This window comes from Chanodichthys erythropterus, chromosome 15, assembly GCF_024489055.1.
Source record: "Chanodichthys erythropterus isolate Z2021 chromosome 15, ASM2448905v1, whole genome shotgun sequence".
NCBI lineage: Eukaryota > Metazoa > Chordata > Actinopteri > Cypriniformes > Xenocyprididae > Chanodichthys > Chanodichthys erythropterus.
Genome location: NC_090235.1, coordinates 13,098,331 through 13,114,309, shown reverse-complemented (window position 1 = coordinate 13,114,309; position 15,979 = coordinate 13,098,331). Strand labels below are relative to the sequence as shown.

Here is a 15,979-nt window from a genome sequence, read left to right as displayed (position 1 = left end):
AAAAATTCTGTGCAGTCGGTTGCCTTGAAAATTTGAGTTGAACTAACTTTTTCTTTTTTACAGGCATTCAGATAAACAGTTAACGTAATGATACATCAGAGCAAACATGAGCGAATAACATTTAGCTTTGTTATTTGTGAGGCTTTAAAAAGTATTTGAATAGTTTGATTAGTTTGTTTACTTTGTTGTAATTCTGTGACTACAGGCTACTGCATAGTGTTGACAACTTGAAACAAACCTCTACAAATGTATCTGTGACGTAATAAAAAGCTATAGCCTGGTGTGAATATTCTGTCATACTTAATTTATTGATTATTTTGATATTTTCAGTGTTTATCACCACAGTAAGACTTACATAGGCTACCCTTTATTAACACCAAACTACAAATATTTCCTGTTTTCTCATATTTTACTGGACTTGGGTAAAGTTGGTTTTATATTCGCACATTCGGACATCCATATTCAATAGCCTTGTTAATCACACTACATTGGACATTCAGTGGACATTCACAAGTAAATATGCCATTAAAACAATACTTGCCTATTTTGATCGACTGTGAAAAATGTTGTAAGTTGACAATCGTTGGTTGTCAATATCATGTCGCTGCTTAAAATTCGCAAACATTAATTCATTGCACATTTATTGGAAAGTCTGAATTTATCAGAAGTCCGAATGTGTGAATATAAAACCAACTTTACCCAAGTTTTTACTGGATATCATGACAAATTATCATTATAGTCCAACAAGTAAATGCACACTTGATGTTATTTGTCACATATTTTTGTTGCAAAGCAACATCATTTTTTGTTGTTGAATTTTTCACTTTCAACTGTTTTACCAGCAAATTTCTTAACATGTAAATATTTGTACAAACAAAGAGATTCAACAACTGAGACATTAACTGAACAAATTTCACAGGCATTTGATCAACAGAGTATCTGAAATTCTAATGTGGCACCAGCTGCTTTACCAACACGGTCTCATGACTTTTTTTTTGTGTGTGTGGGTTTTGTGATGGTTGTTCATGAGTCTCTTGTTTGTCCTGAGCAGTTAAACTGAGCTCTGTTCTTCAGAAAAATCCTCCAGCTCCTGCAGATTCTTCCATTTTCAAGGATTTTTTGCATATTTGAACCCTTTCCAGCAGTGACTGAATGATTTTGAGATCCGTCTTTTCACACTGAGGACGACTGAGGAACTCAAACTCAACTATTAAAAAAGGTTCAAACATTCACTGATGCTCCAGAAGGAAACACGGTGCATTAAGAGCCGAGGGTTGAAGACTTTTGAACAGGATGAAGAGGTCCAATTTTTTCTTATTTTATTTAAATATCATATTTTTTCATTTTTGTACTGCCCTTCAGAAGCAACAGAAGATACTTGAAAGTTCAGAGACAACCAGGCAGAGACACTTTCAGATTTCATGTGAAACACTGCATCTGAAATGGTCACTAGTGACCCCTGCTGGTCAGGACCGTGTAAATGAAACAAAAACATGCATTAAAACACCTTTTACAAACCCACTGCAAATGTTTTACTGAAAATAAAAACTATAAAATGCAATTAACTAAACATCTATCTAATAAGTTTAAAAATAAAGTGACTGTATAATATGTAGGATTTTTTAAATCAATTTTGAGGACTTTAATTGACCTTTATTTAACAAGGAGAAAAAGACTCACTGAGATTAAAATCTCTTTTGCAGGAGTGTTCTCACCAAGATAGGCAGCCGAGTTTGCATATACAGTTATACATCAACCTTACAACATACAATACTAAATCCAACATGAAACATATACATTTACACCATTAATTCACTCTTAAGGTTACAAAACTTTAAAATGACTTTAAGAGCCCAATTTGTTTTAGCTTCAATTCAGTCTGAAGATTCTAATCTGAAGTAGCAGCAAGTTTTACCTAGATCAGTTCTAACATGGGACACACAAAGATTAACTTGAATGAGAACATAACGAGTCATTTTCATTGAATAAAAAGGCAGACAATACAATATGGCTTTATAGTCCTGTCAACATTTAAGACCAGCTTCGATTCTGAATGGATGAGACTCGTGAAGAGGCATGTCCAGTTATGAATACCTGGTCTTTTTAAAATTTCAGTCTGTTTTGATCATTAATTTGTCAAATGACGTCAGAAGACTTTATGGCACAGAAGTCATATGATGGAGTGAGATTGATTTATTCATTTACTGATTATCCTGTTTGTTTTGGACCGTGATGGAATGTTTTGTTCACAGTTTATGCTCTCAAACTATAGTGTAAAAATGTTTCGAGAAAGTTTTAAAAAGATAATACTGTTAACAACGAAATTAAATTATTTTTACGACTGGACTTATCAAAATATGACCTCAGGAATTAAAACGAAAGTGTGATTCATAAAGCGGCCAGTGAGGGGCAGTAATGCGCTCAAAACACCCGGAACTTTCACTTTAATGTACCGTTAGACCTGTTCTGGGCGGTCGACTGAAATATAATGGACAGAAATAGCTGATACGCTATCTTAAAACATGTTCTGTATAGACAAAGGAGTATTTTTGCTTATATTTTTATGGTTTTACCCTTTTCTTAGCGATGCACAGGAAGGTAAGAACACTAGTCACCGGTTAAACTGAAAGTTAGAGTGCAGGAAAAAAAATGTGACATTTAAACGGCAGTTACTGTAACATACTATAAACAATTTTATAATATTATAAAGCTGAATGTAAAATAAAATACATTTCTATAGTATATTTTATAGTACATTTTGTTTTCAGGAGTTTAAGGAAGTTTTAATGACCATTTGTCGACGATAGTTTTGCATAGGCCTTGGTGTCAGGAAGCGTGCGCTTCTGTTGTGTTCATAGTTTTTTTTTAATGTTCCTCAGAGAAACACTTCCTGCACTACAAGTTTACAGCTCTTTCCAAAGCAGACACATTCCCAGAGTTCAGTGCTGTGGGTGTGTGTGATGACAGACGGATCAAACACTTCAGTGATGAAGAAAGAGTCTGGATTCTGACTGAAGATGACTGGACTGAACCTCCTCCAGATCCTCCTGATTCTAGAGACTGGTTCATTCATCAGATCAGGACTCTGACAAACTGCACAAACTCACAGTGTTCTGGTGAGATTCATGATTTACTCTCATTCATTATCAGACATTATATTCACTGTAAGTTTGTCATGAGTGTTGTTCTGTGATTGTAGAGCTTCATGTTCTTCAGAGAATAATTGGCTGTGAACTGGAGAAACTTCCTGATGGAACAGTGAATCTGACTGTCTTTGATGAATATGGATTTGATGGAGAGGATTTTATATCCTTTAATTCTGACGCTATGAAGTGGATTGATAAAAACCCCAAAGCCAAAGAAACTAAAGAGAAATGGGATCATCAAACGGGACGAAACCAGTTCATCAAGGATTTCCTCAAGAACTGCACTGACTGGATCTCAACATTTATGAACACAAAAATGAGTAAGTTCTGATCAGATCATTTAATTATCTCCTTGTCTTTGTGTGTGTGACTTAAGTTCAGCAGATCATTTTAAAATGTAAAACAGTTGAGGACACATTCAGAAATGTTGAAATATCTTTATTTAAATGTTTTAACTTGACTTTCTGTGTTTAGTGACACATCAGCAGCCCTTCACATTATGAAACTCTTCTGTGAAACAACTGCATTTATGAAAATATATATATTTGAAGCTTCAAATATAAAATATTTATAAAGCTGTTCATGTATGCAAGGGTTTTCTCTATACTTCTTTTGTGATTATTTGCTCACAAAAGGTGTCTTTTTTAATGAATATGAAGATTTTTTTTTTTTTTTTTTTTGTAAATGCCATAATTACATTATTATTATCTTCTCCAGGTTCTCCAGATGTTCATGTCTCTGTGAGGAAATCTCCTGATGATGACAGTAAGCTGGTTCTGACGTGTCTGGCCACTGGTTTCTACCCCAGAGATGTTCAGATGAACATTAGATTGAACAAAACTAAACTTGAGGATCAAACATCTTCTGGAATCAGAGCAAATGATGATGAAACCTTTCAGATGAGAATCAGTGTGAAGATCGACAGAAACCTCAAAGGATCTTATGATTGTCTGCTCATTCACAGCAGTCTGACTGAACCAGCTTCAGTAAAATGGGGTAAATATCACCATAAATTCAGACTTGAGTGAATATGTGAAGATTTATACAGTAACACTGCTTCTGCTTTATTAACATATGAAAATGAATACAAGTCTGTCAATATGTAGAAAGAGAACATGATAACACTGATGTTTCTGTCACAAACTATTGCAGTTAAAGTGCCTCAACTCAGTTCAACAGTTAAAACATTTACAATGTTTGTGTTTTTATTTTATTTATTCATTTGTTTTATTTTTTTGCAGATGGAAATTGTGCTGACTGTGAAACAGAATCTGAGAATCACACTTTGATATTATTAGTACTAGCTTTAATTCTAGTCGTAGCTCTAGCTCTGTCTCTAGCTCTCGCTCTCGTTGTGTGTTTTTGGTGGATCTGCATAATGAAAAGTTCAAAAGGTGAGTTCTAAATATTGAACACTGTTGCTTTAAATGTCTTGGTTTTAAATATCCTTTTAAAGACATTTCAAAATGATGATGTTTTGAGAGTATATATTGTATGACAGTAAAACATATAAACTAGTAAAGAGTTTGATGATGATTATATGAAATTTATTTTGATTTTATTTGATGGACATAAAATGCAAGTCAAGAGAATTGTGACATGATATCTGTTTGTACTCAAGTTGAAGTTTTTGTATAATTATTACTGTATTCTCTCTAGGTAAGATAAGAAGATATTGAACATCAGAGCTGAGCATGATCCTTATTTCACAGGTATCAAATCAATACAAATTCAGTCCAAACTGCAGATACAGACACCAGTCTAGTGTTTAGTGATGTGTTTTCATGTGATAAATATATGTTATTTGGATTTTCTTTATATAAAAAAAAAGCTTGAGCATTATTACAGGAACATTATATTGGTATGTAACTACATTTTATTTTATCTGCTGTATTTTGCTGTAACAGAGCGAGGCCAGTGGCGTGAGGGATAATGAGCTTGAGTGATGATTTATAGAGAAGAATAAATCATCATCTCCACACACAGATATCTCCACATCACAGTCACATGATCCAGACATATACTCCAGTGTGTTTTCATCAAAAGCTCAGTGCTGGTGGATTTACATATGAACAGATTGTGGTTTATAGGTGCTGATTATAAATGCTATTCCATTTGTCTTATTTCTCTGGGATGGTACAGAATAAAATTGCTGGACAATGTTATCCTGAGCAGCAGATGTTCTGTGTTTCTGTATATTTGCATCATGTGTCCCTGAGTTGACTTTTCTTTCACACTACTCAGGTAAATGTTTTTCATTGTGGTTCATTCTAACACAGAATGAACTCTGTTCTTAAGCTCTCCATTCTGGAAAAAAATTAAAAGGATAGTTCACCCAAAAATGGAAATGATCCTATAAATTATTCACCCTCAAGCCATCCTAGGTGTATATGACTATCTTCTTTCAGACGAACACATGAGTTATGTTAAAAATGTCCTTGTTCTTCCAAGCTTTATAATTGTAGTGAATGGTGAGATTTTAAAGCCCTAAAAAGCACATTCATCCATCATAAAAGTGGTGATAAGTTAACACAGGTGAATATGATTGGCTGTAACTGTGGGGTTCAGGGTTGCTGGGCAACAGGGGTGGAGTTATAGAGACAGTCACAGAAATGACAGTGAGTTTGGTCTGCTGCCGCTGTGTATGTTGAATAAAACGAAAAGACTGAGTTATCCAAATTGTCTACTCAATATATCATGACATGGTCACAGCCGGTGGAAAACAATCGGGATGGGACTCGAGCAGAAATCATGTTCATGGATGAGATCATTAATGTTACTGTAGTATCCTAATTCACCGATTCCCTTTACCTGAAACAACAACAGAGAGCAATATAATATACACACAGTACAAATATGTAATATAAATGCTTCAAGAAGCTGTCAAATGTGAAAAGTTTGAAGCATCACATTTCAGCTGATCATAAGAAACATAATAAACAGGGACTGGCATGATTAATTATCCTTAAAGTAGAGGCGACCCATAAACAGACATTAGAAACAGCTGAAGGGAAAAATGATCAAATCATAGCTTAGGATTTCTCTTCAGAATGAAAGAAAATGAAAAACATTTGATTTCTAACCAGAGAACATAAACTAGTTCTCGATATTTCTGAACACTTATCAAAAACATTGATAAAACATGTTTGAAGCACTTTTTAAATGTATAGAAACTAAAAGTGGCAATATATTAAATAATCAAATAAACTATTTAACTGAACTGTAATTTTAATTTATTGTAATCTTCATTTTTCCAGGTCTAGAAATCACACGTTTCAATTGTCATCATCAGGATTTCTACTGTATATATGATCTAAACTGCCCATCTCTTGTCTATACATTTTAAAATGTCTTTTAAACAATGATATTACAACAATATAACAATGAGACATTGAAAGCAACAGTGATGCATATTCATAACTCACCATTTGACCATCTCCTTCTGTAGATGAAGTAACCAATCACCATCTCAGCGAGAACTGCAACTAAAACTACAGCTGCTTCTGCTCCAGTTCGCCATGGAGATCCTGTTTCACGGTCAATACATGTTCCATCTGCAGAATGAAAATAAAAATAGATTATTTTTTCTTTTTATTTATTTAATAAATGTTTGGTTGAGGCAGTTTACATGCAGTTGTTTTTGGCAAGACACATGAAAGTATTCCAGCATAATCATGTTCTCTTTGCTACAACTTTATGTGTGACTGAATTTATGGTTTATATTTTAAATATGATGATGCTGAAAATTCTTTGATCACAGGAATAAATTACAGTTACATAGAAAACAGTTATTTCAAATTGTAAAAATAGTTCTCAATATTACTGTTTTTGCTGCTGTATTTTGGATCAAATAAATGAAGCCTTGAGCTGAAGAGACTTCTTTTAAAAACATTAAAAAATCTTACCGTCCAAAACCTTTTGGCTGATAGTCTATCCCCATCTCTTTTGTATGTTGAAATTGCACTAATAATAATAATAACGTTCTCAGTGTCAAGCTGCACATTCATGTTCAGTACAAATGGAAATTGTCCACTTATCCATAATGGGGGAACCCACATTTGTGCCAATGTAATAATGACCTAAAAGGGTTAGTTCACTCAAAAATGTTGTCATTAATTACTCTCCCTCATGTCGTTCTACACCTGTAAGACCATCTTCAGTCATTATGTCATTATGAAATATGTGTTCTCAAACTAGTGAGTGTTAAAGGTGTTTTTAGAACGTTTTAAAAAAGATTATGTTACAGACAAAAAAAATAAAATAAAAAAAATACGGCTGGAAAATGAAAGTGTAATTTCATCAAGCAGCCATATGAGGGCGCAGCCTCAGTAACACCCAGAAGCCAGAAGAGACGGTCTACTGATGCGCATTTATATCGCTTTCTGTATAGACAAGAATGGTTTGGCTTATTTTTTTATTGTCTTTTCCTTTCTCTTCTCTTCAAAGCAATGAGAAAGGTAAGCACAGAGTATTCTTGTCGATGGAACAGTAGTAATGTATACGAATAAATGTAACTACATAGTTTCAACATTAAATTTAGTTCAAACGTAGCCTACTTCTATATTTATTTTTTTACAAACCAGATTTAGGCTAAGCCTCGGTAGGTTAGAACAAAGTAATGTTTGGTATAAAGTAGCAGATTTTCGTATGTTTTTAATATCAGTCTTTATTCTTTGATCTTTATTTATTTCATATGCGCAGTTTCTAAATGTCATTTGTAGACAAAATTGACTGGGTTCTTTTCCGTTTTGTTGTTGCTTGTTTCCGTTGTGTTGAGGCTTGATTCTGCGGTGTGAGTTTGCTTTGTAAATTTGCTTGTGTTGTACTACTCTACAGTGACTATGCTGTAAATTGTGCAGCAGAATAAATTACAAAGTCATTTATTAACCTTGTAGTTACTAAACATCTAGTGTAGACTTTACGTTGCAGTTTAACTTACAACTACATTGTTGTTTACAGAGAAAAGGTTTTGTGGCTTCATTTCAATGTGGTATGTGTTTTCTGTCTTCCACAGAAAGACATTACCTCTACTGCGTGTTTACAGCCCTGACCAAACATGACAATTTCCCAGCATTCAGTGCCGAGGCTAAGTCTGATAACGTACAGATCTCTCACTATAGTAATAAAGATCAAGGCTGGGTGAGAGAGAATCTGACTGTAGATGACTGGAGTAAAGTACCTGCAGAACCACCTGAAACTAGAGAATGGTACCTAGATCATCTGAAGACTCTGTCAAAATGCAAACTACTTGAAGAGTGTCCTGGTGAGTTTAATGGTTTCTCTTACCAACATCTAACTAACCAAAGACCTCAGGAATGAAAACAAAGGTGTTATTTCATAAAGTAGCACTTTAACCCTCTGGGTCCCTCTGTCTGCATATGAGGATATTATTTTTTGTTAGTGAATTTCCTTGACACCATACTTCTACCAGAAAGACTCAGGAGGCAAAATGACGTAACACTGATATTTATTACCAAACGGTAAGCAGAATATATAGAAAGTTTATGATCTTTGGCGTAGGCCCCGTCCGTAGCTCACGATACTGAGGGTTGCAGACGTTGCGTATCCTGCCTGAAGCTGAAGGCAGGGGCGTAGCCAACCCCCGAGGAGTATGGACAGGGACCATCCTGGTGGTGGTGGGGAGGATGGAGGTGAAAGTTTCCGTCAGCATCTGCGAACTCAGACAAGCGTAAGTGCTGATCTTTTATACTCCAAGTGTTAGATAATGATTGGTTAGATCTGAATTGATAAGTGACGTAACATTTGAGTCTTCCCAGCAGAACTTGCGCTAGAGCTTCATTTCTACCAGAAAGACTCAGGAGGCAAAATGACGTAACACTGATATTTATTACCAAACGGTAAGCAGAATATATAGAAAGTTTATGATCTTTGGCGTAGGCCCCGTCCGTAGCTCACGATACTGAGGGTTGCAGACGTTGCGTATCCTGCCTGAAGCTGAAGGCAGGGGCGTAGCCAACCCCCAAAAATGGTGGTGAGACGTGACTGCCGGGACGGAGCCCACTTCCCCTCAAAACTGTGAGGGGGAATGAATACCCACCCGAGAAGAATCTTGCAGTTCCTGAAACAGAGAAAAACATATTAAAACGTAAAAGGAAGAGAGCGACAAGGAAAACAAGCAACACGGAGAGGAGGCCGCAGTCGGCCACGCAGCCACGATAGGCTACACAGAGACAAGGCCGCGATCGGCCACACGGCCACGATGGGCCACACAGAGACAAGGCCGCGATCGGCCACACAGCCACGATAGGCCACACAGAGACAAGGCCGCGATCGGCCACACAGCCACGATAGGCCACACAGAGACAAGGCCGCGATCGGCCACACGCCACGATAGGCACATAGAGACAAGGCCGCGATCGGCCGCACAGCCACGATAGGCCACACAGAGACGAGGCCGCGATCGGCCACACAGCCACGATAGGCCACACAGAGACAAGGCCGTGATCGGCCACGCAGCCACGATAGGCCACACGGAGACAAGGCCACGATCGGCCACGCAGAGACAAGGCCGCAATGGGCCACACAGCCACAATAGGCCACACAGAGACGAGGCCGCGATCGGCCACACAGAGACAAAGCCGCAATGGGTCACACGGCCACGATAGGCCACACAGAGATGAGGCCGCACGAGCCCCCAAAAATTGAACAGCTATAGAAGCTGGAAATGATTAAATGAAATACGAAAACACCACCACCAGTATTTGCATGATTTTACCTTAAACTTGACTTGAGAGAGCTTGTTGAGCTTCGAGGATGGTTTTAGAATCTGGTCTAATATAGGATTCGAATGCAGAGGAGGACCATCTGCCCAGGAGCTTGATGGCTGAAGATGAAACTCCTCGTTGGGCTGCTGTGGTGGCAGCCCCGATCCTAAAAGAGTGACCAGTATATAGCGAGGGGGAAAGGCTGCAGCTTTCTATGGTGGTAGCTAAATGAGTCCTGAACCAAGCTTTAGTGAGGGGTGCTCCATCAGGTAAGAGGAAAAGGGGAAAATGATCGAGAGTTTTAGGCCGGACTTTGAGATATTTGATCATGGAATTGAAAGGACAGAAGCTGTTATTAAGTTTAGAAAAGGTTAGAGTGACACCAGATCCTTGAGAATCATTCTTAGAATGCTTCAGAAAAGAGTAAAGAAATTGGGTGAAAAACCTAAATCAGAAAAAGACAGACCAAGGGCAGGATTGAAATGTTTAGAATCTGAAGTAAATTCCCCTGGGCGCATGAAACCGTAGAAGGCTGATAGAAACACTGCTTCCAGCAAAATGTTAATATAAGGGGAAAAGAGACCATTGCGGATGGAAAGAATTAATCTTTGTAAAATAGACAAAGTAATAGGAAGGCGGTGATCTGGAGGTTTGCTGGACGAGTTAGCCATCCCTTTGAGTAATAAGCGAATGGATGGCACGGAGAAAAGACTTGGGTAATTAGGATTAAAATATCTTGCATAAAATTGAATGCCTGCGAGCGACCTACGGATGGAAGAAATTTTAAGTTTGCGATTTTCAAAATTGTGAACTAGAAAAGCACAGACGGTCGATATTAGAATGGGAAATAAAGAAATCTGAAGGGAAAAACAAAACATAAGAAATGAAGACCATGCTGAAGTATAAGCTTTAAGTGTGGAAGGAGCCACGCCTTTGGAGATTTAGTGACTAGCCGATTTGAGCAATTGGTCTAATTTAATATGATCCTTGCTAGTGGAGGGCATGGTGTTGGATCCTGATTGGCTGAAGGGCAGAGCCGTCTGAAAGCCTGGAAACGAAAGCGAGAAAGAGAGTCAGCAATGATATTACGGTGACCAGGAATGTGCGCGGCCAAAATAATAAAATTATGAACGACGGATTGCCAAATTAAACGTCTTAGAACTGGCATGATCAACAGAGAGGAAGATCTACCTTTGTTGATGATAGCGACCGTGGCTTCGTTATCGCAAAACATCATAATACGTTTGCGAGACCACTCGGAGCCCCAGAGAACACTGGCTACCGCCAAAGGGTAGATTTCATGAAGAGCGGAAGAGACGGAACCTGATTCAGGCTTGGGAAATGCTTTTGGCCATTCCTCGGCAAACCATTGCCCTTTAAAAACCCCCGAAACCGATAGAGGGGGCAGCGTCAGTGAACAATTGCAAATCTATGGATGATTCAGGAACATCATTATAGAAAAAGGAAATACCGTTCCAATGATTTATTAAGCGAGACCAAAAGCTGAGATCAGACAAACACCCTTCGTCTACCTGAATTGGGTCGCTTAATTTTGGCACGGAGTGCGCGAGAGTTAACAGCCGAGAAATAAATGTCCTGCCTTGAGGAATAATACTCATAGCGAAATTTAAGTGACCGAGCAGAGAAAGCATGTCGCGCTTAGATACGGAAGGTAACGAAGAAAAAGTTTCCAGAAACTCCCTAATTCGTAAAAGCTTCTCGTTTGGAAGAGAGGCTTGCATGTTGACAGTATCGAGTAAGATGCCGAGAAATTCTAGCGAAGTTGAGGGGCCCATGGTTTTTTCCTCTGAAAGGGGAACGCCGATATCACTAAAAACTTAAGCGTGTCGAGAATTGAAGATTGGGAAGAAGGAAAATCGATCAGCAGAAAATCGTCGAGCAAATGTAAAACGAATGGAAGTTTACAGGCGTTTAGCAGGATCCAACACAGGGCTTCAGAAAGAGAATTAAAAATATGGGGACTACTTCTACACCCGAACGTGAGCCTCACTGCAAAGTAAAATTTTGATTCCCATCTAACGCCGAATAATGGCCAGTCGGAGGGGTGAATGGGCATAGTCTTGAAAGCATCAGTAATGTCGGCTTTAGCCAGCCAAGCGCCTTGACCGGCTATCTTGATTAAATGAATGGCATGGTCGACTGAAGCATAATGCAGAGAAAACGGAGCTAAAGGGATTAGTTCGTTAACACTTGCGGTATGAATAGAATGAGGAGAAGACATGTCGAAGATGAGACGTTTTTTACCAGAATATTTACGAGTAGCAACGCCGATAGAATTGATCCGAAAAGGAGAAAAGGGAGGAGAAGCAAAAGGGCCAATAACGTAACCTTTATTTACTTCCTTCTCTAACAGAGCTGAAACCACATCAGGCTCTGATAAAGCGGATCGAAGGTTTTTTGTCACAAAAGAAGATGTAAGATGGGAAAGGATGCCCACCCGAAACCCTTGAGACAGACCGGTGATTAAGTAATCAACGAAAGTTGGATCGGGGTGAGAAGAGAGGTAGCTAGAGAGGACTGGAATATTAATAGGTGTTGATGGGTGTCTGTTCAGAATTTTTCTGAATTTGGGTCTTCCCTCGGGTTGCTGGCCTGTACCGGCGAGGGCAGACTGATTTCGGGTGTGGATCCTTGCAAAAGCTACAAATATGAGCAAATTTACATTGAGAAAAGGAACACACAGACTCATTGAAATTATTACATAGGCTAATGCCGTTAAACTCCACAATAGGGCGACCTTTACGGTCGAGAGGAGCGCTTACGTTTTCAGCACTATGGACAGCGGCCGGGTCTTTAGTAGCGAATGCTTTAGGGCAGAATGAAGCCGAGTGTCCGTGAGCGCTACATATAGTGCATGCTAAGATCTTTTGACCGCCAAAATGACGGACGAGCAGTTCGGTGTCGGTAACTGACCAGTTCAGTTTTGTGTTGTACAGGCAAATGTAAGAAGCGGATTTGGCAGAAAAAGATTTGTGATATTCGTAAAATAGAGTTCCTCCATATCTTTGATTAAAATCCGCCATCATGGTTAGGTAAAGATCGAGCTCTTCCCTTCGATCTGGGAACACTTGGCACAGAATGTCTCGGTAGATGCTGAAAGCAATAATGAATTCGCCAAATGAGAGATTTCGTTGTAATCTGGGATCGGACGTTTTGAGAAAGACTGCCACGTCACCACAGTCAACCATTTGTCTGTCAGCTGCAGGTGAAGGAAGCAATAAGGTTGCCAGGTTTATGTTCTTACCTTGGATGATGTTAGCTCTTATTTGGGGTGACACCGTTACTGCAGCAGGTGAAACAAAACTCCTACCAAACTCTTGAGCTGGAACAGCCGTGGAGAGACTGAAGTTTGGCGTAGCGGGCACGGCCGAAGCATGTTGGAATGGCGTCTGGATCGTAAGAGAAGCTGGCAAGGCAGAAGAGGTCGAAGGCACACACGATGAAAAGTTTAATCCGGCAGGTGGAGGAAAATCCGTTGGAGTTGCTAGAGCGCTTGGAAAAGAATTTGCTGAAAGGTTAGAGGACGCAAAGGAATTTTCAAATTTCGAAACCTTTGATTCTAAGCCTTTAACGGTGTCAGAAAGGCTTTGAACAACCTGAATGAGCTGCGAATTAATATCCACAGGTCCGGAAACGGTCGGAGGAGATGTTATCCGTGCAGACTGCGAGGATCTTTTGGCTGAATGTGGAGAAGACGACTTGGCGGCCCTCTTCTTCCGACTTGTTTGGTGTGGCCTGACGGCGCTGAAGTTGAAGCAGCGGTGTCGGCCGTGATAGGTGGACTGCCTAGGGTATTTTGGGCCATGAGAAGCAAGTCTTCTCTGGATAATCCTTGGCTGACCGGGATTCCGACAGCCTCGAGAGTGTTGATTATTTTGTCCGAGGGCCACTGAACCCATGAGGTGTCGCGGCACTGAATGCGCGTACTACGACGCAGGGGAAGAGGAGATGGTGGAACGAAATCCTCCTCGGAATCTGAATAATCGCACACGGTATATCTGTTAGAAGACATAGCAAATTGGTTTGCGACTGACGCTCCGTTAACTGAAAGTTTCCGTCAGCATCTGCGAACTCAGACAAGCGTAAGTGCTGATCTTTTATACTCCAAGTGTTAGATAATGATTGGTTAGATCTGAATTGATAAGTGACGTAACATTTGAGTCTTCCCAGCAGAACTTGCGCTAGAGCTTCATATCTTACGGTTTTAAGTTTGGATGTCCCCTAAAGAGCACATTTGGGGCTTTTCAGAAATACCAAATGTTTACAGGTTTCACCAGGACAACAACAATATAACTCCTTGGTCTTTAAAACTGGCTGAATGTTCTGATTGGAAATATGATAATATTTTGTAATTATCATTTAAATCTCTCTAATTTTTTTTATTTTTTTGTTATAAATCAAAGTCTCAGGAAAATGTTATGGGGTTTGTCTCATCTTTAAAGAAAGTTTTGTTTAAAAAAAAAAAAAACTAAAAATTAATTGGTGAATAAAAAATCCCATTGTTACATGTAATTTCATGTAATTTTATATTTTAAACAACTGAGTCCTGGTGTCCACTAGGACATAGCATAGTTTGATGAGTTTGATGAGGTTGATGAGATGAGTTTGATAGTGCTCCGTGGCTAACGGCTAATGCTACACTGTTGGAGAGATTTATAAAGAATTAAGTTGTGTTTATGCATTATACAGTCTGCAAGTGTTTAATAATGAAAATAGCGACGTCTCTTGTCTCCGTGAATACAGTAAGAAACGATGGTAACTTTAACCACATTTAACAGTACATTAGCAACATGCTAACAAAACATTTAGAAAGACAATTTACAAATATCACTAAAAATATCATGATATCATGGATCATGTCAGTTATTATTGCTCCATCTGCCATTTTTTGCTATTGTTCTTGCTTGCTTACCTAGTCTGATGATTCAGCTGTGCACAGATCCAGACGTTAATACTGGCTGCCCTTGTCTAATGCCTTGAACATGAGCTGGCATATGCAAATATTGGGGGCGTACATATTAATGATCACGACTGTTACGTAACAGTCGGTGTTATGTTGAGATTCACCTGTTTTTCGGAGGTCGTTTAAACAAATGAGATTTATATAAGAAGGAGGAAACAATGGAGTTTGAGACTCACTGTATGTCTTTTCCATGTACTGAACTCTTGTTATTCAACTATGCCGAGGTAAATTCAATTTTTGAATCTAGGGCACCTTTAAGCATCCCTATACCCTACTCTCTCAAAAGGCATCCTCTCTCCCAATGATACAAAATAAATATGTGCTAATGTGTGTGTGTTCTGTGATTGTAGAGCTTCATGTTCTTCAGAGAATAATTGGCTGTGAACTGGAGAAACTTCCTAATGGAACAGTGACGAATAAGATAGGCTTTGATAGATTTGGATTTGATGGACAAGATTTAATTACCTTTAATTATGATGCTCTGCCATGGATGGATAAAGGCATAGAAACCAAAATGCAATGGGATCAAACAGGACACAAGCAATTCCTCAAGGATTATATCTCGGACTGCTTTTGGACTGGCTTTTAACATTTAACAACACATATAAGAGTAAGTTCTGATCAGGGGCCGTATTCACAAAACATTTTATCTTACCACTAAGAGTTCTCCTAAAAGTTCTTAGCTAAGAGTTTTCTCTTAAAACCTATTCACAAAGCTGCTGAGACAAACTTTTACTAAGGAATAGACTGAAGTCTTAAGCTGAGAGTAAGGGCGGGGCTGACCTCGTTGCTATGGAGTAAACACACAGTGATTGGCTGATGGGGAGGAGTCAGTGATTTAATCACAGAAATATTGTAGAATGAGGTGTCATGTTTCCATATTAAAATAAAGGTTTAAAAATACAAATATTGCCCTATTCAAAATAAAATGTTGCCATATTGTTGCCATAAAGTTTTTAAAATATAGGCTAAGTGTCACTAATTAAACTAGCATATATATAATGAATATAATGAAAGTGCTGCAGTTCAAGGTTCCTTATATGACTTTAGGGGGACGTTCCATTTTGGTTATTTTATGGTCAAAAAAAGAACGTTACAAAGAAAATATTTGGGACATTAACGGA

At 38.5% G+C, this 15,979-nt stretch overlaps 1 protein-coding gene and 1 pseudogene across 1 annotated transcript; both read left to right on the top strand.

The window, feature by feature from the left end:
- Nucleotides 1-2,436: 2,436 nt before the first annotated feature.
- On the top strand, nt 2,437-5,738 carry LOC137001979 (zinc-alpha-2-glycoprotein-like). The gene is made up of 7 exons (XM_067361371.1): nt 2,437-2,598; nt 2,880-3,116; nt 3,200-3,466; nt 3,864-4,142; nt 4,388-4,540; nt 4,806-4,858; nt 5,054-5,738. The coding sequence occupies exons 1-6, from the start codon at nt 2,523-2,525 to the stop codon at nt 4,823-4,825; spliced, it is 1,032 nt and encodes a 343-aa protein (XP_067217472.1). The 5' UTR covers nt 2,437-2,522; the 3' UTR covers nt 4,826-4,858; nt 5,054-5,738.
- Nucleotides 5,739-6,323: 585 nt separating this feature from the next.
- LOC137037151 (major histocompatibility complex class I-related gene protein-like) lies at nt 6,324-15,476 on the top strand (annotated as a pseudogene).
- Nucleotides 15,477-15,979: the final 503 nt, after the last annotated feature.